The sequence below is a fragment of the Lineus longissimus genome, chromosome 15, assembly GCF_910592395.1.
Source record: "Lineus longissimus chromosome 15, tnLinLong1.2, whole genome shotgun sequence".
In the NCBI taxonomy this organism is placed as follows: domain Eukaryota; kingdom Metazoa; phylum Nemertea; class Pilidiophora; order Heteronemertea; family Lineidae; genus Lineus; species Lineus longissimus.
Window position 1 is genome coordinate 8989578 of NC_088322.1, and position 24570 is coordinate 9014147.

The following is a 24570-nucleotide window of genomic DNA, read 5'->3' on the forward strand; positions in this document are numbered from 1 at the left end:
TTGCCGAAAGCATTGGCGTGTTAAAGTGTTTGAAAAGTTTTCGTGGGCCATTTGGGATATTTTGATTTTGTTGTCAAAATCAGGAGAATTAGTAAATTTATCAAGGGGTGTCTGGAATCAATGTGCGATGTGTGTGTATTGTCAGCGTTTGTCATGAAAGTGGTATTCGATGCAAAAAGACATGAATAAATAGACCTAAAGTCTACATTTCATCTTGAGTCATGTATGTTTACGTGAATCTTGTGATAATATCCTTTGAGAGATCATTTACGATTGTATGTTGAATTGTCTTGACCGAAATCGAAATCAACACATAATTGATATTGAGCACAACTCATCCCTTACCGCAAGTAAGTGCATTGAGCAATATGATGTTATTAGGTAACTTGTGTTGCTGTTGACAACATCCATATGTGATGCGGGACCAATGCAAATAAATTCCCAATGAATAATTAGTCGAAAGGAAAGCTTTTTATTGGTTACAACTAATTTCTCAATTACTTTTATCTGCAACCAGAGATTTTGCGGGTGGAAATTCATGTTTATTTTTGACCATATGGCCGTGATTCCTTTACAAGCTTTATTTCTTCACTGATATCAACACTAAATATTCAATTCCCTGATGACTTTGTTTCCAATTCTTAATCCGCAGAAAAGATTAAAGTCAAATCTTGGGGAATTAAAATTCTCGGGAGGGTGTGAAAGTTGTTATCTCAGGATAATACGGCATCTTTGTTCTAACTAGTCAGTCGAGTGACATTTTCTGCTTATTTCATCTTGTTTTATCTTGACTAATTGCTCGTGTGATTATTTCTGAACTCATCCTCGAGGTAAAGTTAATTGATTTCTAATTAGGGCAAAACATCTATAATTGGAGTTCGATTGTTGACGCGATTTCTATTTTGAAATTATTCATTAGAAATTGACGCATTACAATAAAAACATGATAGTTGGTTAAATGTCATTTGTTGAATGCTTTCAGTAACAGAAATCACGTGTTTTTGAACCAAGTTAACAACATTAAGAGAAAGTGTTGTGTTGTTGAGGTTTTATGCTTTATTTTGTTGATTTCTATTGACAATTATTACCAATATTACCAATATTGTATATTACTTAAGACCACACAGCTACTAGGTATGAGGGATATGGGCAATTAGATCTAAAATCGATCGGAAATTACTGACATAATTAGTTTATTATGTGTCGGGTGATTATTGGTATAGTATATGTTGTAAACAATTATGTAAGTAAGTTAGGCCCTTAAATTGGTTATATCTTGTCAGTGTCATTTTTTTCCTGCAACTTGCATGACCTTTGTATTTGCACCACAAATCTCATGTCCTTTTTGTAGTACGAAATAAACAGCTACATATCATAACGAGAAATTCTTGATGTACCCAATTTCATGAATTATAGCCGAATTTCTCCAGGTGCTATTGAAAAAGAACAAGTGTGAATTTGTCCGGGCGGTAAAAATTTTAAAAAACATAAATTTGGGCGAGTGCTGGGCATGCCCCTGTCCTGAATTTTAGGACAGATAGGAACTCATTGTTCATGTGCATGTGTCATCCACTGTGTTTCTTTGTCCGCATTCTCATCAATGGCATCTTTATTACTTGCTTCCTGAGTCACTAAATTGCGAGCCAATTATCTAGCATTGCGGCTAGTATCTCATGATTTATTCAATCCCAGATCACTGTCATTGCAGAAGGACATGGGGGGTCACCCCCGACAGTAATTAGGGTGTTGCCGACCGGAATATCTGCTATGATAAACTTACACTAACGCCAGAATATTGGGAGTATTCATGGTTTCATTTCTCTACCAAGATTACTGATGTACCATATCTACCCTGTATTGGTGATTTTTAGAAATGGTGATTTTTAGAAATGGTGCGGTTCCATCGACAGGTTGCCTGTTGATTAAGGTACATCACTGGCAGATAGTCAAATAGGCAGGTGGGAATTAGGGCACATAAGCTTGATCGGGCTACAGCTCACGAATTGAAAATCTTTGCCTGAATGCTAACTGGACTACAGTTTCTGGAACATAAGTATTTCAAGCTCCAACAAAGCAAAACGCACGATTCCTATGACTGCCACGAAATTTTGTTAGCCAGCTAAAAATATTTCCAAATCAGAACAACTGTTGTCTTGTTCCTGACTAATTAGAACTTTACATCGCCTCGCGGATTCTGTCAACTGCAGCTCTAATTGGTTAATGAGAAATTAACACTAATAACAGACTTCTAACGAAGAGTTCTATCCTGTGGGCATTTTGATATGGCGAGCCAGAGAACGCAATTGGACGTGAAATGAGGTTCGTGCGTCTTTGTGGTGCGAAGTGTACTTTTGGAGAACGTCTGGTGTAATGGGCAAATTCCTTTGGTGTTGTATCTACAGGGTAACCAATCAATGATGAAAAGTGAAGAATTTTACATGGCTAGGAAACTGCCTACTAATGATTTTTATTCTCACGAGTCTTGGTTATTTGCATAATTCGGTAATACGTATTGCTTGTACTACTGGCTGCTCTGTTCTAAGGGCCGCTAAGGACATCATCATCGTGGATTTTATATAACCTGAGAGGTTGCAATGAGTATAATCCAAGATGGATGGCACCGTTTCATCAACAAAACAGAGCAGTAAAACTGCAGTTATGGCATTGATGACTGTTTTACCTGCTTGAAAGGTGTTCTCAACTGGAAAAAAAATGAGGTTTTGACAACAGACGTACACGATGACACTTTAGCGAAATTTCTGGCATTGCTTGGCAACATATGTCACCATTAGGTCTCATAGAGTTGGCTTTTGGTAGAAGAAATTCCTCATTTCATTATCCACACACACCGTGGACAATTTGCTTGATCAGACTATATTTCCGTCACCATATTTTGCTATCAGAATGTAAGGCAAAGTCGTACAATTATAGTCCTAGTCCAGATATTGCCATGTGTGCACTGTCAGCTGTTTTCTCCGCAGTAAGGGCTATAATTGTACCGAGACAATAAGTGTACCACTTTGCCTTACCCATAATGTACGTCATATAATTGCTAATTATCATTCCCCATAAAGTCTCAGATGAGACGCACGTACAGATTCCGATGTGTCTGTTAGAATTGGTGTGATATCTCCTGCAGATTGGGTTCTGTTATATTTATCCTCATGAGATGCGGTGGTCCGTTCCTCGTGTCGAAAGCAATGAATTAATCATAGAGAGGTTTAGATCCATTCCCAGATCTGAGACCAAATAATCATGTTGTGTGGATGTTTGACCGCCACTTCCACCATATAGTACAGAAATCATGTCTTGATTTCGCAATGACTTATCATTTATTTCAAAAGGTGTACTGCCAGCGCCAAAATGTCATTTATTCCTAGGTTATTAACCTTCTTTTTCTTCTGCGTTCGGAGATGCACGCCATAGAGACAGCCAGTGTAATTTTGGAAACAAAGTCGACACTGTCCTAGAGAGTTCCACCACCGAGTCCCAGAGCTCTGTGGCCAGGGTGGTGTGCTTTGGCCAGTATTTTACTCCATTCATCATCAGGTTTATCATCCAAATTTTGTGAAACAAGTCTTGGGATGAAAGCCCACATAACACACCAGGGCCCGGTTGTTCGAAAGCATGTTAGCTTATAACATCATGTTGACATGTTGTGTTATGTACATCAATGCACATGTAACAACATGTCAGCATGATGTTATGAGCTAACATGCTTTCTAAAAGTAGGTCTAAAAGCCAGTTATCACCTTCCGTGCGAATGTCAATGTTGACATCGCGTGTAAGCAAATAGCAGTCATAAATGGAGCTATAGAGCTTTCATTAAATAACATATTCACATTATGCTAGAACAAATTGCCATTAAAGAAAACACGTGTAAATTATGTAACATATTGCGTGTTTATAGTTGGTTTTCGTGATTGAAGAGGTTTTTTCAGGGTAATATACATGTATATATCTGCTTGTTCATCCTATTAGAAGACATGAGAGGTTACAAGTTACAAAAATAACTAACATTCAGGTGTGATATACAAAGTCACTATTAAAAAAACGAAAAACAACCCCTGCAACAACAATGCGTATCGATCTTTTTTGTCACTTGCATTTTTTCGATCGTCGAAAACGTATCATTTTGTATACAAGCTCTGTAGTGGCAATAGTTCACTTTTCCTCTCTTTCATAAAAAGTGGCATTGGGTGCAAAAAAACTAAAATGGCTTCAGATGGCTCGGTAATGGTCATACTTTGTCCGATATTAGCGAAGTAAGTATTTTTAGAGACTCAGGCCCTTGAAGTTTCAGATGAAAATTAACATTTTGTGCGAATGTTGCATTCTCTGACCGCAAAGTTACCAACAATCAGAGTGGCATTTTTAGTAAAATGGAGTATAGCAAATTTTTTCCGGTGGGATCACTTCATTCATTGCCTGATTATAGAAGTGATCACCTCCATTCATTTGAAGAAAGGAGACCTTAATTTTCCTTAATTTGCTGAGAAAATTGGTGTATCAACTTGCTTTTGAGCCAGAAGAAAATAAAGGAGATGTTATGATCAATGCCTCGCATGTGAGTCTTTTCAGCGAAAAGTGACCTGACAGTGTCGGCTGCGACATCTTAGGTCATGAAAGTCATGGCAATTTATCTGGGATCCTTGCTTAGATCACAAAATTAGTGTCCTATCATTATCAAAACAGACATCTGAGTGGTACAGAAATTACCAATAAACAGTACCAGAGTCCTAAGGGACGGCTTCGGGTTGTCGACCTAATTTTGATTTACTATAGGATCCACCCTGACATCGCATCATTATCTTCCGTCATTTGTCGTCTCTGTCACGTTTCGTTCATCGTGCTATGTATTAATCACGGAAGGTACCTATCGTGTGAAATTGTCACCAGTGCCTTTTAGCAACGTTAGACATGCAATATAGCAATGTTAATCAAACTTTATAGGAGTAACGCTATGCCCTGTTTCGTCTTGAAATGATCAGACAGAACATGTAAAATGTAAATTAATGTGGATGGCTTTGAATTGTCACGCAAACGAGGAGTTAAAATCACTGTGACCTGCAATCATAATCACTGCCATATCCGACAAAAATATTTCTCGTCTGTGGGTAATTTTAAAAAAAACGAATTTCACGATTTTAATTCTGGCGGATGACAACATCTTATGGTTTCAATAATCCAGATTAAATCATACACCTGTTACAAACATTATCTAGACCAAAAACTGCCTCAATGCATTCCCGTAGTATCATACATTGCAGCCTGGTATCCCTCAACGCGGTTGTCCACCGTAAAATAATACTCCAAGTCAATTTCCGTCCATTTTCTCGAAGATTTCCCGTTGAAATTCTACCTCAATGGATTGACCTATTGTACGACTCTACATACCCAACATTCAAGTGGCGGAGGCTTTTATTGAGCTGACGAAGGCCGGATATGACCAGTGAAATATCATCCTACCACAGGAAATGAAGATTGAACTACATGTATATATGTTACATAGGGGGGGGGGGGGGGGGGGGCGCCACTGAGTTCAGTAAAGAACTTTGTCAGTTCTCTGTTATTTCTTTTGACAGGGTACCTTGCTCTGTCACAACATGTAGATGATCTACAAATGCTTCTTTGAGTCCTTGGGCAAGAAGCTTGTTTTCCGTCAGTGAAGTGTATAACTGTGAAAGATATGCCTGTCAGTAAAAAATGAAGAATAGGTTACGAGCAACCTCGCATAATTATGGAACTACATACGGACCACTGTTGATACCATCGCGGTCAGCGGAGATTTTCTGTCGCAACCTCCATTCAATTTATTATCAAATTAACAAAAGCTTTGGAAATATTCAGTCTCTGGTCCTTTCTAAACAAAAAGTTCACATCCCTATGGGTTAAAACCTGAGCATCAGCTTAGGGGGCATGAGAAAGATAAGATCTGCATGGTATTAGCCACTGGCAAAGCTTCTTACCGTCTAACTAACGTTGATTACAGCTGACTTCCCTGCCAGGGAGACAAGAGTAGGGTTTCTTCCCTCCAAAAGGTTGTTATCCCTGCCCGCAATAACCTGATAACAATCACTCGGAATAGGCGGAGGAAATTTTGTCTGCTGTTCATGATCTGAGAATGCCGGCTATTTCTCATGGTGCGACGTGGCTTTCATGGAACTAAAATTCCCGGCTCTTCACAGCCTTTCGAATTAGATGTAAAACCAAAGTTTCTCGTGCCTGCTGGTGTAGATGCCAGGGCAAGTCAAACTCCACCAAAGGAGACTTGCCGAAGATTTAGTCACTGGGCCAGTAGCCCAATTGGCGTCTAATCGTAGTGGCTCTAAAAGCGGTCATTGTTTTTGAGGAGGAATACTCCGTGGAGAATATCACGCCTACAAGTGCTGAGCTAATGCTTAAGAAGAAATGAGACCAGCTTACAGCTCCTGGGTACCAGACTGTTATAGGTTTGCCAAGTTGGATAATTTTGGACGATGCACAAGAGCTGCCCGCTCGGTGGTTTCTTGACGCTAGGGCCCAACGCGCCGCGTAGCGGCAAAAAAGCGAAGCTGGCGAAACATTTATAACGGGTCACCGTCACTTATTATTGGACTTATAGCGCATTTACGGGGTTGCAACTATTTTGCTTTATAGTGTCACCAGGAAAGAAAAGCATGCGACCTAACGCCGATCTATTTGTATAAAGTGATAATTGGAAGGTATATAGTAGGAAATATCAATAAAATAATCATTCCATGTCGTCTTTTGAGGGCATTTTTGATTGTAAAAAATATATGTGTACGTCATCGTAGTCTCTGCAATGATAATTTTATCAGAGCAGTCTCGCGCAAGTAGAAGTTCTTTACCTATTAGTTCTTCACTTATTAGTCTCAACGTCTGGCGCAAAGCCAGACGTTTTCCATTACGATTTCACTACGATGTTTCACAAGAAGGAGCAGTGCGCGAGATATGCTAATGAGCAGACTTCCCTCGCTTGAGTTTCTGAAGAATGTTCCATATCGCGCTAAGCTCATCACTGCTGATTATGACAGGCGTGCAACGGTAGGTATCTGCTCCCCAACTTCCACCCTAATACCGCCCATACGGTACAATAAGTTACCATTTGATGGGAATGGGACAATGCCCTCACTGTGTATGGAGTCATAGGGATAAGAAGACATTATTCATTAGTGTTGGTACAAGTGATTTTGCCTAAAAAGCATGCGCATTCAAAAAACAAAATATGCAATGTATCACGTACATGACCATGACGACGTGCAGAAAGTGCACTGGCCAGTGCATACCCTATGGCTATGTGCTAGTAAACATGGTAAACATGAACAACGTCATTATTCATCGGCTGTTCATTTTACTCCGAGCTTTTTCTGAAACATATAGCCATGATGATTAGGCCTACCATGTACCATGACCAATAACAGCACTAGATCATGTAGATGTCAACAAGTTCACATGAACCGTTTAGCCCGCATGGCGCATGTGGCGCATGCGTCTAAACCAAAGCCCCAAAATCACTTGTTTTGGTCTATTTCACTTGTGTTTACAACTGTTCAATGGATTTATAGTTGAATGCGATCAAACTACGTCTTTTCAATCGTGGATTGTAAATTTAACCCCATGGGCCTAGGGAAGGCCCTATAACAATACTTTCGACACCGTGCTCACTGCTGATTCTAAAATGCACCACCTAGTCAAAACAGGACATATGTTCTTCTAGGAATAGATCTCTTTCCAATATTTCGTCATTCCACTATCGTCATCACCTCATGATACTTTCATTGACATTACAGGCACACATCCACAGAGCACTCTTCAAATCATCTACACAGTGGTTATCCAACTAGGATTATAAAGGTAATTTCTTAGCCCCGCACAGTGGGTTTCACTCTTGATAAAGGGGCACTATTGCTAGCAGCTAGGTAGGCAGGATAAAGTTAGACGAAGTAGCCGATAGGGGTCTCTTACCCCTCAAAGTCCGTCACAACTATTCAAGCTTGTACAAGGAATACATGCAGCGCTGACTCTAACAAGACCCAATGGGAATGTCGCACAGTCATCTGTCAAAAACAAGACCTATGTTGTAGTATGATCTCTTGCCAATATTTAATAATTGCACTATCGTCATCACCTCATCATACTTCATTGACATTACAGGCACACATTGACATCGACCACTGTTGCAATCAACGACACAGTCGCTATCCAAGTAGCATTATAGAGGTAATTATCATTTTCATACCTCATTAGCATGTGAACCAATCGCGTCGCGTCCTTTGCGATCACGGCAAAGCCTCATGGAATAATGTCTTTCACCGTTGAATAATTTTTCATATTCCATGCCAACAACTTCAATTTCTTCATATTCCATGGCTAGAAGTTCAATACTAATATAATATCCAAGATAAAGTTACAAGAAGTAGTCAATAGGGGTCTCTCACCTCTCACTGTATGTCCACACTATTCACGCTTGTACGAGGAATACATTCAATGCTGAATCTAACAACACCCAGTGCCCTTACTCTGTATATTAGTCACTGGAAGATGGCCCATTTCACTCCTTGCTTCTACTTCACCTATAGTCTCATTGCAAACGCCTCAGTTCTATGATATCACATTCACTTTCAGCTGTCATGCAACGCAACAACTGTGCTATCTGCCATCGCACATCAACGAAGAAGTGCAGCCGCCCACATTCCACCTCACGTCTGTCCGACCAGCTGCAATCCTCGAGGACGCCCCACTGTACCACGATTTCACTACGATGTTTCACAAGAAGGAGCAGTGCGCGAGATAGGCTAATGAGCAGACTTCCCTCGCTTGAGTTTCGGAAGAATGTTCCATATCGCGCTAAGCTGACCACTGCTGACCATGACAGGCGTGCATTGGACTGGTACAGGTTGGAACTGAACATTGAATATGCTGGTGGTGACGCTTTCTGATGAGAAGTTGGTCGTGACTGATGCAGTATCCTTGGACTTGTCAACAGCATCGTTCAATCATTGCTCTCTGAGCTGCCTTGATTCTGTACTTACCCAAATACTAAGACCAAATGCCTGTTGACTGTGCTTTAAGAGAGACTGGCGCCATGCCTAGAGATATGACTGACCCCTATTGGCAAATTTGTATGACTTTATCTTGCCTACCTAGCTGCTGCCTATAGTCTCCCTTTAACTGCAGAACACTTCAAAGTCGATAAAATGCCATGTTCCACCTTTTAATGTGTTCAGACCGCCATTTTCAAAATAATCAAATCAGGACACTGCCTTCTAGTCTCATAATAAATTTTGCTTTCCTCAATAATAACATTTCTTCTTCTTCAATGCTTTCATCATTCCAAACTTCTCCTCCTCTGACTTTTACAGGGGTACAGTCATGGCAATCAAAACCCAAATACTGAGACCAAATGCCTGTTGACTGTGCTTTAAGAGAGACTGGCGCCATGCCTAGTCTCTCTTAAAGCACAGTCAACAGACACCAACCCCCTCAGACTCAGAAACCACAAACGCCCAACCCTTCCTGCTACCTTAATACTTCTGGTTTGGAAGGAGCACCTTTGCGATACAGCCAATTTGGTCTAGGATGTTGGTGCAGATCGGTGTTTCAGTGACAGTTACGACAGTGTTGCTGTGCCTGCACTGCTGGTGGTTTCTGATTGACAAATGATGTATGGTCAGCTGTCAAGGCAAACAGAAACAGCACAGTTTGTATTGCAGATGCATGTGCATCAAACATTGTGCACTGGGCAGGAAAGTATGATGGAAAAAGTATTATTAGAATGAACATAATAATAGAGAATGATGAGTCCCGAAAGCTGGTAGCACAGGAATCTGTCTGCGAGATCATGATCCAGCCCTGGCTGAAAATATTGAACAACTTTCCACCAACAGTGAACATTTGAAGCAAACTTACTGCTCATAGGGGTGCCCCGTTAGTATTCGATCATGGGTCATGAAAATGGAATGCAGTTACACACAATGCAGGTATCATGCATGCAACCTTGCTGAAACTTGGATCGTATTTCGTGCAATGTGTATTCGCAACCCTTGCGAAGATCTACGAGCAACGAAGTAGTATATTTTCATGTGGTCTGGAATTTTTCAGTTCGGCATTTTTTACCCATGTTGCCCCCTTACCGCAACATTATCTGGTCCCGTGCACAACACAAAGTTGAGTATAAAAGTTGGGCGTCTCCAACTGTATCGCGTAGGGTAGGCCTAACCAATGCTCTTTCACGGTGTCAACTGAATCCGGTCAACTATGACACCGGCTGCCCAGGGCTGTGTAACATTATCATTTGTGATCACACTGTCATAGTTTTATAGTTTTAGTGACAAGAGGCCAGCCAAGTACCTTTGGCAAAAACACTTTGCCACTACTTGTACACCAGTATTGCCATCTGTGAATCTTCAGGTGAACTGCAAGTCTGATCATGATATTGGGCTGGGGCCTCATCGGAGAGCAACCATTATTACAGCATCAATAAGATTTAGTTTGATATAAATCGAGATGACAGTAATGGCGTTATGGTAAACTGATTCAAATATGTTTTCTCCACAACCGATCATCATCGAAAGTGCTCCAAGATGATGTGGATTAGTATAGACCAGCTTCTGCGGAGTTGCCTGATTTGAGGAAGATGTTGGTGTCAAAGCAAATTTAACCCTCTGAGGAAATAGTCGCCATTGAATGTGGCACTCTCCACCAACAAAGTTCTATTTCAAAGTGCATTATGATTACTCTCACTATCATGCATGTAGGAAGCTGCTCACACGGCGCTTACTTGAGTTCGACTCTTCTGACTTTTATATACATGTACAAAGTAGTATGCACCAAGGACTGTCACAAAGTGCTTTAAAATGACTGTCACTATCATATGTCGCCTAAGGAATTCTAATCTGTCTAGGAGATGCACACACAGTATTCAATTGAGGTAGACCAGAGACTTTCATAGAACTTTTCGCTGATCAAAGATTGTCTCACAGGTCTCTATGGAGACACTCTCCGATTTGTCAAGGAGCTGCTCGTCCAACCTGTGAATTACAGATTATGTAAGAGTATAGCTTACAAGATGTCATATCGTCTTCGTTCGCCGAGCCTTTACTTAATCCTTTCTCATCTTATAACCACATGTTGACCTTAAATCGATTCACTTTGATAATCTTAGATAAAAACGAGGCAAAATTACATCGAGGAAGAATAATTCAGGAATCTGTAGATCAAATAATCCGCGTTCGTTTGCATAAAATCAATGCTTGCAGTCGTGGAGAAATTCGATCGAGGACCTCAGCGATAAACGCAATTTATCTCAAAATCGATCCGACACACGTCCAGTGATTCACTCCATTCAGCATAATGATGATGATTACGACCGGATTTTGCGAGATATCTTTAGACTGGTGCTGCTATTTATAGAACACTTGAGCTATCTTTAGCAGCCGTTGTGTTTATATTTAGCTGTTACGGTTAGTCATAAATGTGTTCAGGGTGAGATGGGGTCAGCTGGAGTTGTTGACAATGGTGGGGATGAGATTATCTGGGATCTGGTTCGGATGACAATTACTAGTTAGTGCTATTGACTGGTGTTGATTCTTTGGTTGCGAGATTGAGGAATACACCGTGGGCCAAATCCCAAAAGCTGTCATTCGTGGCACTAATTCGGAGGAAAAGTAACAATGCTCTTGTATCATGATGAATTAGGTAACATCACATAATACAAACATCAAACAAATATAGTCGTACATTATCTAGATATAATAACTTTAATCACGAGTATATCCAATGCCAAGTGCAGTTATTTTAGTTCATAATTTAACTCCTAGGTCGCCAAACATGCTTCCTTCAGCCTTCATGATGAGGCAGCTTACGAACTGAAAGTTCTACATTGCAGATAACATTCATTTTAAATGACTGCTGTTGTTAAGAACTAGATACATGTATAGAAGTCTCACAGAGTGCAAGACAGGGCAGTATCTGGGGAGGCAGATCAGAGGGGTTATTGCCGCCAGACAATTAAAAACATGTGTTTTACTGCCACCATCATCCATCCCGAAAGCGTTTTGTAATTGAATTTGAATATCCCTAATTGTGTAAATACGTTTCTATTTTCCTCACCCATTATTGAATACCCCCGGGATACCCCATAACGGATTTTTCTTTTCTGTAGGTCTTTCTCAGCACAAACGACTGTGGTGAATTGTATTTCATGGTCCATGTGCCCAAAGTCCCTGGTTTCTCAAAGGATGATGCATAACCATTAACCCCTTCCTTAATTTCAGGTAAGCATGAAAATGCTGAGTGTGCTAGTTATACAGTACAGAGATATAAAAAAGGTAGGCTTACTTTAATCCTAAAGTGTCAATCAAATATGTTCATCATTTAACTCGGTGTTAGATCATAGCTTAGGTACATGAACAGTTTAGGTCAACGGTAATGTCATTTTTGCATGAAACATCTGCATTACCCGATCTAAATTGTATCCGAAAGCCGGGGCGGCGGGGGGGGGGGCTTGATGAATTGTGTATTGGAAAACTGAAAATTGGCTAAATAAGAAAAGCACTGGTGTATATGGAAAGCCAGCTAACAGGCTTAGGAAATATTGTGACTACTGCATTTTATTATTGGTACCAGAAAGTTGGGAAAGCTGGCAGTCGGCGAAATGGAATTTTCACAGTACGGTCAGGATCATGCATCGCTGCTGGGTTTCAGAAAGTTTTGCAGTATGGAAAAGCTGACAATCGGGTAATATGTGGTCAGACCAGAACTCCCATGTCATGAGTATTTTACGAGAATAGCGACTTATTGTATTTTATTTTAGTTTAATATTGTTATATTTCATATTATTTAAAAAAATCTATATGTTGTTTTGGAATGTGAATATTGTCTCACTGTACCACCTGAAGGGATACGCCGTTCGTACTTAATCGTGGGTGGGAAAAATAGAAGTGCAGTTTTACACAAGTGCCGTATTATTGCAGATATCATGTACTGCAACTTTGCTGAAACGTGTTATCTTAGTATTTATCTACACTTATCTCCACAACAGCATATCTCCACAACAGCATATCTCCACAACAGCACATCTCCACAATGTCTCCACAACAGCACTGTTGAAATCTGTTTTCAGTACATATTCATGCAATTGGATTTAAACAAAATTAATTACTAATTTCAAATTGTTAACGAACGGCGTAGTGTGATTATAGGTACATTATGGGTACTGGCAGGACAACATCAGCATTTGTTAATGGCAGAGACAGTATAAAATTGCTAGTCTGATTTCAAGCCAACCGTTTACAAAAAGTGCGCAGCTCTCGTGACAGAACAATCATCGATGTCATTCTGGGCGTCATATGAAGATCTTTCTAAGCTATTTCGCGAGACAGTGCGGCCGATCGCTGGATTCAGATATTGATGGACATCAAATCAATACAGATCACATATGTTAGTTCCAGGCTTTTCTACCAGATGTCTCTAAAAAGAAATACAATCTAAGACAATTCAATGAACCGTACAGATGGTGGGCATTAGGGGAGCAGTCGATTCTGCGGTGGTGAAGGGCGGTACTTCCCGCATTAGCGACAACTCGCAAAATGGGGATCTTTGCCTGACAGTTCACTAAGGGAGGTTCTACTATTTTGTCTGATTCTGGGGCTTTTAATCAAGTCGGTGCAATCAAAACTGGATATCATGACTGTAATGATAGAACATGTAGAATGGTCAACCACGGGTCAGTCAGTCCGATGAAGTATGATGATAAAAGATAATGTCATACGTCTCCGTACGGAATGTTACATATTGGCACTTGAATAGAAAATGGACCTCATCCTCAATGTAATCTCCCCCGAGAAACAATAACCGGAGCCACGGCGACTATTTTCAGGCAAAAATGTAGCAATAAAAGCTGATCTACCGTTTGCCGAGAATACGATAAAAGGTCATGAATATGTCCCGGCTTTCTTACCGTCTTGTTTGCCGGAGAACAGCGGCATTTCCAAGTCAAAGTGAGACTATTACCATACTTCTATAGCATGGGATGAGATCACTACCTGAATATCATGATGACCAGGCAAATTGCTCAAAGATATTTAGATAATGTGGTGATTGATCGGGAGGTATATTGTGCTGGATGTTGGTATGATAGGAAAACAACAGGAGTCTGACTTCGGAGTAGAAATATCACACCGCGATTTGACGTTTTGGCCAATATTTTTGTTCAAAAAATTTTTGAGAGTGGTGTCTAGTGTAGCTAATAGGAGGACTACTTTGGACAATAAAACATATATCACTTTTTGAATGGACTTGGTTTTTAGAATGTACACTAAGTTTCTATTCATTATCATTGTAAAATCTGATATGATGTTTCTTCAAAATTGTGACCCACCATGAAAAAATGTACCTCCGCGCGATAATGCACTACATGTACTTTGTATTCGAGGAATAGGTGATTCAAATTTAGCGGCCGAAACATACGCATGCGCAATGGTTTGTTCTATAAGCGGTGCTATTAACTGCCATTAGTTTTTGAAAGCTTAGTGGGGGTCAAAGTCTGATGATGACCTCTTTTGAAAAACTCCCCATTACAGGCAAGTTCTCGTGTTTCGTCTTTCATCTCATACCTTATTAAGTGTCTGTATTTTTCTCTCATATCACTTCTCTTAAACTCAAATTTTCGTGAATGATGAATCCAAACTATTTGCTACAAAATCGAATAACAAGCCACCTACACGAGCATTACCAATCTGACTCGTAGCAATCCTGCCTCGTAATAAGTATGCTTTATGGAGGACCAATCTTGCGACAAAACGACAGAATTGTCAGGAACAAGATCACCAAAGCTCACAATTCATGCAATCTCAGGCGAAAAAGTCACATTTAGCTGCGATTAGCCAACATGGGGTAAGAGACCCGCATATAAATGGTGGAAATAAGAGTTTATGGGCCCAAAATTGACACTGTAAATACACATTCGGCTTGGTTAATCTGAATTTGTGGGGCAGAGTTGGAGGGTGTTTTCGAGGAATATGCCGCCTCGTGTTGAGCTTGATGTATCACAAGATGGGGGATACAGTCCTAGGAAAACCGCGACCATAAAGCAGTCCATTGCAAGCAAAGTTGACCTAGAAACATACGCATAGCTTCATCTCAGTAGTGCTGATTTCAGGCTACTGGAATTCAGTAGGTTGATCTAGTTTCGGTTGACCAGACTACCTGTGCGTGCCCCACTGCCTTCTGCTCACAGTGGTGTGATCAAGTCAGCATGTGACGTGGGCAGACTGCTGTCTAAATTTTGGCTGGTGTAAGATGGGAGCAGCAAGAATAGGGCCAAGGGAATATGATTCAAGTATCTATCAGGAATCGCAACAGAAAAATCAAATTAGAAATTAAAATAATTTTTCTCTCAAATTGCCAGTGATGGTAATTTGAAAAATGCCACAATGGAAATGCTGTTCTGTTTATAAATTGCGTTTAACAGCTCATGGCTTAGCATATGCCTCCAGTAAATTGGGTAACAAAATAAATTGGAGCTTATATCATACTCGACTTTCTTAGTATCATTCGTCACTAAGGAAATCGCCGAGTATCTGCCAGACCTCTGGTAATCAGGAAAATCGAAAAAACTCGAATTCATAATGCATTGTCCTAGAAATGTTCCAACTGAATCATCAACTTCTAATCCTATCTTGATCTCCCTTTATTCCTTCTCTAGTCTCATATTATTTCGACAAATTTATCTTATGTAAATGACATCTAAAATAGGCCGAATAAGATCTCCGACTTTCATTATGGAATCAGTGACATTCGCTAAAAAGGTTTTTCTCGACGTTGCCAGAAAATTATGGAGCAATTCCTTTCGAATGTTGGCCATGATGAGATTGTTACTATGGTGACGAGTTTCATTAATTATTATTCTGCCGAGATAAGATCCGGGCCCGTTTTCTACGCGAATAGGATAGATACCTCATTTCGCTGATTTACAATTTGATTGCAGGGTTTGGCGTTAATTTCTCATTGACCGACTAGCCCGCCTTGATACTGCTGTAGACTTCATAAAAAGGACGATCAGGGATTGGCCGGCAACAAATAGGCAAGGGCGGCGTGGTGTCATCTTAAAGAAGTCTTACTCATAAACAGAACATGGTAGATCCAATACCCTACACTGACACTTTGATTGTGATCAAGGGCAAGTCACCTTACTTCGAATGCCACATCCGTTAAACGGGACTTGCAAGGCATATTCCTTTTACTAGGTGCCTTAGATAGGCCGAGTAGGCGAAATACCCCAATCATCTTGATTGCTTGAGATGGTGTCCTCCAGGTTACTTTTGATGTTACCGTACACCGTACTGGCGCCTAATTCCCTGTACCTTTTTTTTTCTGGAGACATAGGCATAATATTTTCACAGATGAATAATTAAGTGATAAGATATCCCCAAACTATATGATTGGCCCAAAAAATGTCCTTATATCTTCATAAATGAGTGACTTTATAATACATGGCGTGCAGTTGAGCATCATGGTTCCCTAGAAGCGTTTCCGGGGACGTCAAAACGCCGAACTGACAATCACAACCTGGGTCTCCGGCTCCCTGGCGACTAAAAGCCAATGAGCTCGTGTCCAATCGAAATCCGCTCGTGAGCAAAGCCACTTGTACTTTTTCAGAGCTCATGCGGAGGTCGACTTTGATAGCAGAAAAACAACAAACGAGATGAAATGACCAGACCAAGACCAATCAAATCTCACGAGATCCACTACGTTAATGTGACGTCATTTGCTGGTTCTGTTAGCTAATAGCTCTGTTGGCTTGTTCCGTGTTACCCCGTGGGATGTCCGCTCCTGAAAAATTATACAATTCTCAAAATAGACTAAAGGGTTGATATTTCAAATTCATTCTGTCCAGCCACTAAACACACTGCCCTTTGAAGTCACTCTAGACACTCAATGCGATACTGGCCACTACTAATAAGACTAATTTGTGACAAATGCCGCAGCCTTGATCCTGGGTCACTTATGTGATCAGAATGCTTCGTCCTTGTTCCTGGGTCAAACAAAATTCCTCTGGGATGGACCGGATGCCGTTTTGCATTATGTATTGGACAAGAACGCAACATCAGGAAGAGAGCTTGAAAGCGCGTGATTTGAATCTGATATTAAGTGAATTTAATCAAAGACTAGCTCACCATTCTAAAGTACTGCTTAAAGACCTTCGCCGTTCTTTAAAAATTTGGAATTTGTATTTGAATTGAACCTGCTTAATGACGCATTTACTGAATATAAATTTCAACATTGCCGTTGTGTGGACGAACACTATTTACCAAGTTTCAGCGAAGTTGAATGCATGATAACTGCATATGAGTATAACTGCATTTCAATTTTCCTGTACAACGATGTCGATTGAATACCCGTTTTAAAGTAGAGATTAAGTCTTGTGTTTTGTTTACATGCAACCTGTACACGTCATTTCGAACAACCATTGCCAAGTACAGTTTGTGTAGTTAGAATGGTTGAGAAGTACTTGATATCGCTATCATTTAAATAACTGTTATAGTGATTTTTTTAAGTCTGCCTCAAATGCATCATAGCCTTAAAAAGGCAATATAGGCAGCAACTGGACAGGCAAGATAAATTTACACGAAGTCGTCAAAAGGGGTCTCTCACATCTCACAGTACGTCGAAATCATTTACGCTTTTACGAGGAATAAATTTAGTGCTGAATCTGACATGGCCAAATGCCCTTACTGTGTAAATTTATATTAACCACCTGAAGATGACCAAATAAGCCCCGCTGCTCCTGCCTATAGTCCCCCTTTAAATGCAACATGAAGTCTGTAACCACAGTATGAAAAGCAGTGTAGTTCCAATCTACTTAAGGTAAAGTGGTACAATCAAAGCACAAATATTGCACCTACAGTGTAGAAGAGAGCCAGAAGTACTCATTAATGCACACATATGCTATATACTTGGCTGCACATGTACTTGTACCACCTTGCCGTACTTCTTAAGCTCGGATCATATTTAGGTAAGTTTAAAGAGATCTTCTTTCCATGTTATACCCCACAAGTCGGTTATAAAATTTAGTGAGATATTACCTATGTATGGAGACATAATGCAGTTATTGAAATTATGAGCTTCATTGATGTGCTTCTGTATCCGGAGGCAAAAGACAAAAGAAGTGCTAATGAATTACTAACGAGATTGTATAATCTAATTATTTTGTCGATAAATTTTCATCCAAAATGTCGAGCTCTGGAAGGTGAGAGTAGAGAAGCTGATAGCCGATGTGAGGCATTAACCAGCTTACTATTAGATGAAATACCAACCCTTAAAGGCCTATGCCTTTTACATGTAGGTATTGTGCATTTTCTTGTGACTAAAGTAGATAGAAATTAACTTTGCTGTGCTGTGCAGTAAACAGACGTGTCAATGATGAAAACTCGCCTTATGAGTGTGTACACAACAGCTGTTTTGAAATTCATATGTACTTACATGAATAACTCAAAGCAAATTTCAAATTTTCAACAATCGTGGTAGCCTTTAAAGCTTTAAAGGCCAGAAAACATCATGCCCATTTCATCATGAAATCTTCATCTCAAAATGTCACACTTGAAGCAGTACATCATGAATTACATTAGGGTTCGCGTCAAGGAAGTACTAAGAAGATGAGCAGTAAACAAATTAAAAGCCAGTTCTGTTCATTCAAAATTTAAAATTTGGAATTGAATTTGATCAGTTTAAAAGTGCAAATCTTTGCCTCGCCAGTGCCCTCAACCTTAAATATATATAGGTCCCGACATAGTGGCTATGTTATGTTCATTAAAGGTCACTCACGAAATGTCTTGACAATTTTTTGTTGCACTGTCCATGACTAGACCGTGTATGTCACCAATTTTTGCAATAACGATCAAGACCAGTCAACCCTTCAGACATTTTAACTTGCAAGCATGCTGGATACGTGCTCCTTAGGACACGTTCCATAGCCGACACACCGAAGCTCGGTAAATGACCAATAAGTCGCCTAATCCAGGATAATTCCGTCGGTCAGCGCTAATTCACGTCCTGGCCTCCTGATAGGAACCTAATCATCCTCTGATACTATGTGGTGAAAAAATGGCTGGAAGTGTTCTTTTGAAAAGCGGACGATTTGTCACGTTGATGCTGCCTCTGGGAGAAACACACACTTTCATGTTGCACGTACATGTATAGTTGCTGTTGAATATGTTAGGCCTGATTCCAGGTGGCTGAAAGAGTAATTCCCGCTTTGGGCGCCACTGCGGCAGAACTACTTTCAGCCCCGGTGGTTAATTAGCAATTGCATGTATAATTGATCCATTGGGTGGATTGTTGTCTTTTGATGATGATTCTGTTTCCCGCATGTGTCGCCAGCAGGGATTTTAAATTACCTCAAGACAGCTGGGGCCAAATGTGGTTTTGCTGTAGTATTTCTCCAGGTGTTTCAGTCGTGATAGTATCATGGTCAAATTATATAGATGCAGGCCTGAAGGGGTTAACACAAACTCCCTCAATATACTGATAACCAAAGATGACCGAGTCAGCTTTGATAAATACAAGGACACGCAAGGGTAAAATTCCACTAGACCGCCCCCTCCCCCTCCCCTCCCCCCCCCACCCAAAAAAAAAACCCCGAAAAATGTGTCTCTACTTCGCGGTAACGATCCATCTGCAGATTATTCCGACCTTGGAGCTCACACCAGGGGTTAAGATGCTTGCGTCACGACCAAGCATCCCTCCTCAAAAATTAACCATGAATTGTCCCAGATTCTCGCTGCGTTGCTTCAAACTGTGCTATGATTGATCTCGACCGACCTCTTTCTGGCGTCATCCAATCAGTTTCTCCCATTTAATGATCTGATGAATGAAGTGGCCAACATTTCTTCACATTGCCACTTATTTCGTAAATTCATCTCGAAGGTTAATTTTTTTCGGAAGTAATTATTCCGAGGGATGAAATGTCATGTCTGCTGAGCTCCTATCCTGGATAGAAATGTCATGAATGCGGTCTTCGCCTGCAACAGGGAGTCGAATGCAGCCCGAGAGTTAAATATTATATTCAAAAAGCTCCTCAAAGTGCTCTCAATCCTTGAAGGGTTAAAGATACTAAACTTGCTTAGCCAGTCGGCTACTGCTAGAAACAAATGTCTTCTTAATTGATGATTGCACACTCATCATAAATGTCATACGCACGAATCCTTATCACTTCGTGTGTTTATCAGATATGACATCAGGACGGTATACGCTCAGCTAAAGATCATGGACCCGATCTCAGTCTGCTTCAGTGATTCAATATCTAAGCCCATTTCCGTTCAGAGAAACGTGCTCTTTACTTATGACTGTTGTGAGAGCCCCCCCCCCCCAAAAAAAAAAATCAAACGAACAAACCTATAGAAGGAAACAAATGCTTTTAAAATGTCAGTACCTACATGTATTCAATACGAGCGCTGATATAAATGATTCAACTCCAAGCCTACAGGGAGACTATATGCAGGAACTAGTTAAGTCAGATTAGGTTAAAACGAAGTTGCCAAAAGTCGCTTCTTTTTCACCATAGGCCTACATTTGAAAGTATTCATGATTATAAATTAAACGATATATTCAACTCTGAATCAAATGCAACCCAGCCCACACTGTGCATATAAGTCACATTAATAACACCAATACGTCCCACGAGCTGCTGCCTAAAGTTCCGCTTTCTATCACCATCATTGGTTCGACAGTTGTGATTTTATAAGGTATCGTGAATAACATTGTTGGTGTGGCTTCCCATCTCCGTTTCAACAGTAAAGTTGTGATTCTTGCTGTCCCATCTAAACTGGCGTCGCTCTGTTTCTCTCACCACCAAGTTTCATTTTATTCTTTTACAAACGGAGTGGTAGGTCTCAGGAAGACCATAAGCAGGACCCAGCTGTGTTATTTATTGGCATGGTACCTTGACACAATCACAAGGTGATATGAGTAGATCAGTCATGCCCACCATTTCAAAGCAGAGGTCATGCATGTATATGTACACCTCATACGCTTCGTCTGTATTCCAGATGAAAAAAGAGAAACACGCTTGTTTTTTTTATAATCGGAGGGGGGTACGTTCAACTCTCTGAACGATCACTGTTTTGTCTGTGCACCTTAGCAAGATACTGTTGAGCAGAGTTCATAACTTTTGGGCATCGATTAATCATTTTCTTCTACATGTACATGTACCATTTAGTGAGTAGACCGGGTACCGATGCATGGCACTCCTGACTCGTGCCTCGCTTCCCTTTAAGACTAAGCCAGGGAAGACCCACGACAATCCCAGCAATATTGTACTGGCTTAGTGTACCACGCTCTGAGTTAGAGACCACTCCAAGGTAAATTAGAATACGGCGTTCTTTCTCTCTGTCGACGGACTATAGCATGGCAACCACATGGTTTCGTCTCGCAATGTTTATTAATCACTCAACGTATGCAACTTCGTCGGGCAGAAAGCGAGGGATGGACGAACAGGGCTCGATCGTTGCTTCTTGAAATCTAGCAGAATGGAGACTTAGTGTAATACTTTTGCGGAATATTGTCACTTGGAGTGGTTGTTGTTCTTTGGATTATGATTTTGTTGGAGAAAATTCGTAATATTGTAGAAAATATGGAATGATTCTGTGGGGATGTGTTGATCATTTCATGTGTGAAGATGGGACACACGCTGTCCTACATGTACCATCATCTCGAGTGAAAGTTGGTGACTTGTTTTCTTTTGTTTGTATGTGGTTTTTATGGTTGGTTATAATTGACATATCTCTATATTCTATATATATAGGAACTATTGTTGTCATTTTATAGTGCTTTGGATCATCCTCATCTTCAAATAAAATTATGTTCCGATTAAAAAACAAATACGGATTTAGGTGATTTTGGTTTTGGAATCGCAGAATTCGATACCTATTGATGATTGTTCAGAATTTGTATTCATGAGTTATGACAGCGATATATATTTTGTTGTTCAGCTTCTTACGATCTGTCACGGAGCTAAGTACCGGTAGTGATATGTTCTGTTGTTTCGCTTCTAATGATCTGTCAAGGTGCCATGCATCGGGAGTGATATGTTCTGGTTGTTGCGACAGGACACGGAATCTGGGTCAGAGGTTTGTGGTTCAGATGTGTCAAATCAGACATGTCATAGGAGTAAAACTGTTACATCCACGATTCTTACAATTCTTACAGAATCTCCATGCACTTTCGTAATCTGATGTGTCAGCTGAATTCACCGAGTGCCCCACTTCGTAAAATTAAAAATCCTTTCATCCAACATAATTTGTGCCCCACCTTGTAAAATTTAAAAATGTTTCATCCAACCTGTGTGCCCCACCTCGTAAAATTCAGAACATGTGTGCTCCACCTCGTAAAATTCAAAATCGCCTCATCCAACATGTGTGCCCCACCTCGTAAAATTCAAAATCGTCTCATCCACGATCTGCCTTGCTTGTCCCAGATATTATATGCAAATGAGGTTAAAGCGGTATCATATTTCTTTGGAGCTGCCAGTTTCCATTTGCTTCCATATTGCGACCCGTTGTATCAGGTTTTAGACAGCATTATTTGTATCTCTGGATAGTCCTTCTGATTAAAATGTATCACTCTCGTCTTACATAGGATCAGCTTCTTCAGTTGTGTAGGCTTTGATTCTTTATAGTGGTCAGGTGTTGGGGATCATCATCCATTCATCTTCCTCGTCCCATGCAAATTATGTAAAAGTGGTCTCATCTTTCTCGACAGGTGTCAGAGTTCCACGATGCTTCCATAATGCGGCCCGTTGGTTATATCAGGTTAACTCTTCTTCCTTTTACAGTAAAATAGAGACTTTCTGTTTTCCCTGTTATATCAATGTTTAAGGAGCAACACATTCGCAAAGAAAGTGAGAGCTACAGTCTTCTTGTTCATCATCTTCTGCAATCCCAATCTAGATGACCAGTCTTGTACTGCATGGAGATGAATACTGTCGTCTCTTTTATTTCGTAACTTTATAACGGGAACTTTAAAGCTGGTCCTCGATTTAGATTCAAGGAGAGCTATACGATTCTTAGTAGTCCTTTGCATTGGTAGAGGCGCGCCGAAAATCGTTGCCGTCCCACAAAAAAGGCGCGGATGCGTGCTAGATCAACTGAATATGCCACTTAACCAACTCTCTGTAAAATTGGTAGAGAAATCCCCTGTTGGTCTTTTTGGGAAATTGTATGCCCATTACTCCAACCCCGCCCCCATTCAAAACTATCTCATTTTAAACATGTATAGTAGAACAACGGAGAGGTTGTACCAATGACATGACTGATGTACATGTACGTAACTGTCTGCAACAGAACCTGTGCATTTATTTTACACAATTACTAGGTAACTAACTTGTATGACGTGAATAATTCAAGACTTCCACATCATATCACACCATATCATATCACACCATAAGCTACGTAATATGATGAGTTTATTAGTTACTGTCCCTTATTGTCCAATGATGCATTGTTTTGTGTTAATAAGCAAGGGATGTCTAAGGAATGGGCAGTCATTATACCAATAACTTTGACATGCTGTGCATACCTTGTGGTTAGTTCAGGACCATATTGAATAGACAGAATGAATGGAATATGACATAACATGAAAGGATGTCTTAACCAATCGTATTAAAAGGAGATGATCACCGAGGGTTTCTGATGATAGAAAATGGGTACCAAGTGTCGGTAAACTATATACAGGGTGGCCCCATATAAACAGTCGCCCATACTCAGTACTTCTCAGTGTTAGTGAGAATAATCTTTCCAGACGAAGTATGAGACTCCAGATTAGATCCAGGAGTTCCAGTTTTAGTTTACAGGCCAATTATTTTAGGAAACGCGAGAGTTATTTTGCAGTTGTTCTGTTTAAGTTCTTCATTCGCTCGAATTACACCTGGCTATGTTTCACAAACATTGCTCTGGATCGAGCTTTATCTACACCTACTTGATTTAATTGAGACTTATTGATGTAATTTTATATCCCTGAAAATCCTTATTTCAATATTTAAAAAAATCGAACCAGTCGCCAAGAAAGTCGAATACAGAACATGAACATGTTGGGAAATTTCAGAGTATTCAGGCGGGAGACATGTGTAAGAGTTCAGATTGGGTTACACAAAGTCACCAATAGGGATCTCTCTCATAAGGCAGTACATCGAATTTATGCATGCTTTTACGAAGATATTTATCGCTGAACCAAACACGGCAAAGTACCCCAACTTTGCTATAGTTACCTGAACACCACGAATTTGACCGGGTCGCACCTGCCTAGAGCTCCCTGTATCAAATACAAAGAGAAGCGAACATTTATCAACAAAACATAACCTACCTCATGTTCGTCTCCAATAGTTTGCTCTGCTGTCAAAACCGCAAGATGTTGACATCAAATAATATTTTTCTTGCATATTGCATTTTCAAGTACGAAACTTGACGTTCTGAAGCAGGGTGATATGTTTACTCAATGTGAATGATATTTTTCCTGAAGTAATTAGCCTTTAGTTAACTCTTGGTTGACAAAACGAATAATGCTACTATCATG

At 40.2% G+C, this 24570-nt stretch overlaps 2 protein-coding genes across 14 annotated transcripts in view; both read left to right on the forward strand.

The window, feature by feature from the left end:
• LOC135499874 (dual specificity calcium/calmodulin-dependent 3',5'-cyclic nucleotide phosphodiesterase 1A-like) overlaps nucleotides 1–24570 on the forward strand; it is a 190692-nt gene that overhangs the window by 37434 nt on the left and 128688 nt on the right. For 9 of the 13 annotated variants that reach the window (XM_064790884.1, XM_064790883.1, XM_064790877.1 and 6 more), the window contains exon 2: nucleotides 12279–12332. The exons of the other annotated variants lie outside the window; for them this stretch is intronic. In XM_064790884.1, coding sequence (XP_064646954.1) covers nucleotides 12279–12332 — 54 coding nt within the window. The remainder of the gene's footprint in view (nucleotides 1–12278; nucleotides 12333–24570) is intronic. 13 annotated transcript variants of the gene reach the window in all.
• Nucleotides 7017–9306, forward strand: LOC135499759 (uncharacterized). The gene is made up of 4 exons (XM_064790706.1): nucleotides 7017–7047; nucleotides 7794–7857; nucleotides 8158–8223; nucleotides 8629–9306. The coding sequence occupies exons 1-4, from the start codon at nucleotides 7031–7033 to the stop codon at nucleotides 8800–8802; spliced, it is 321 nt and encodes a 106-aa protein (XP_064646776.1). The 5' UTR covers nucleotides 7017–7030; the 3' UTR covers nucleotides 8803–9306.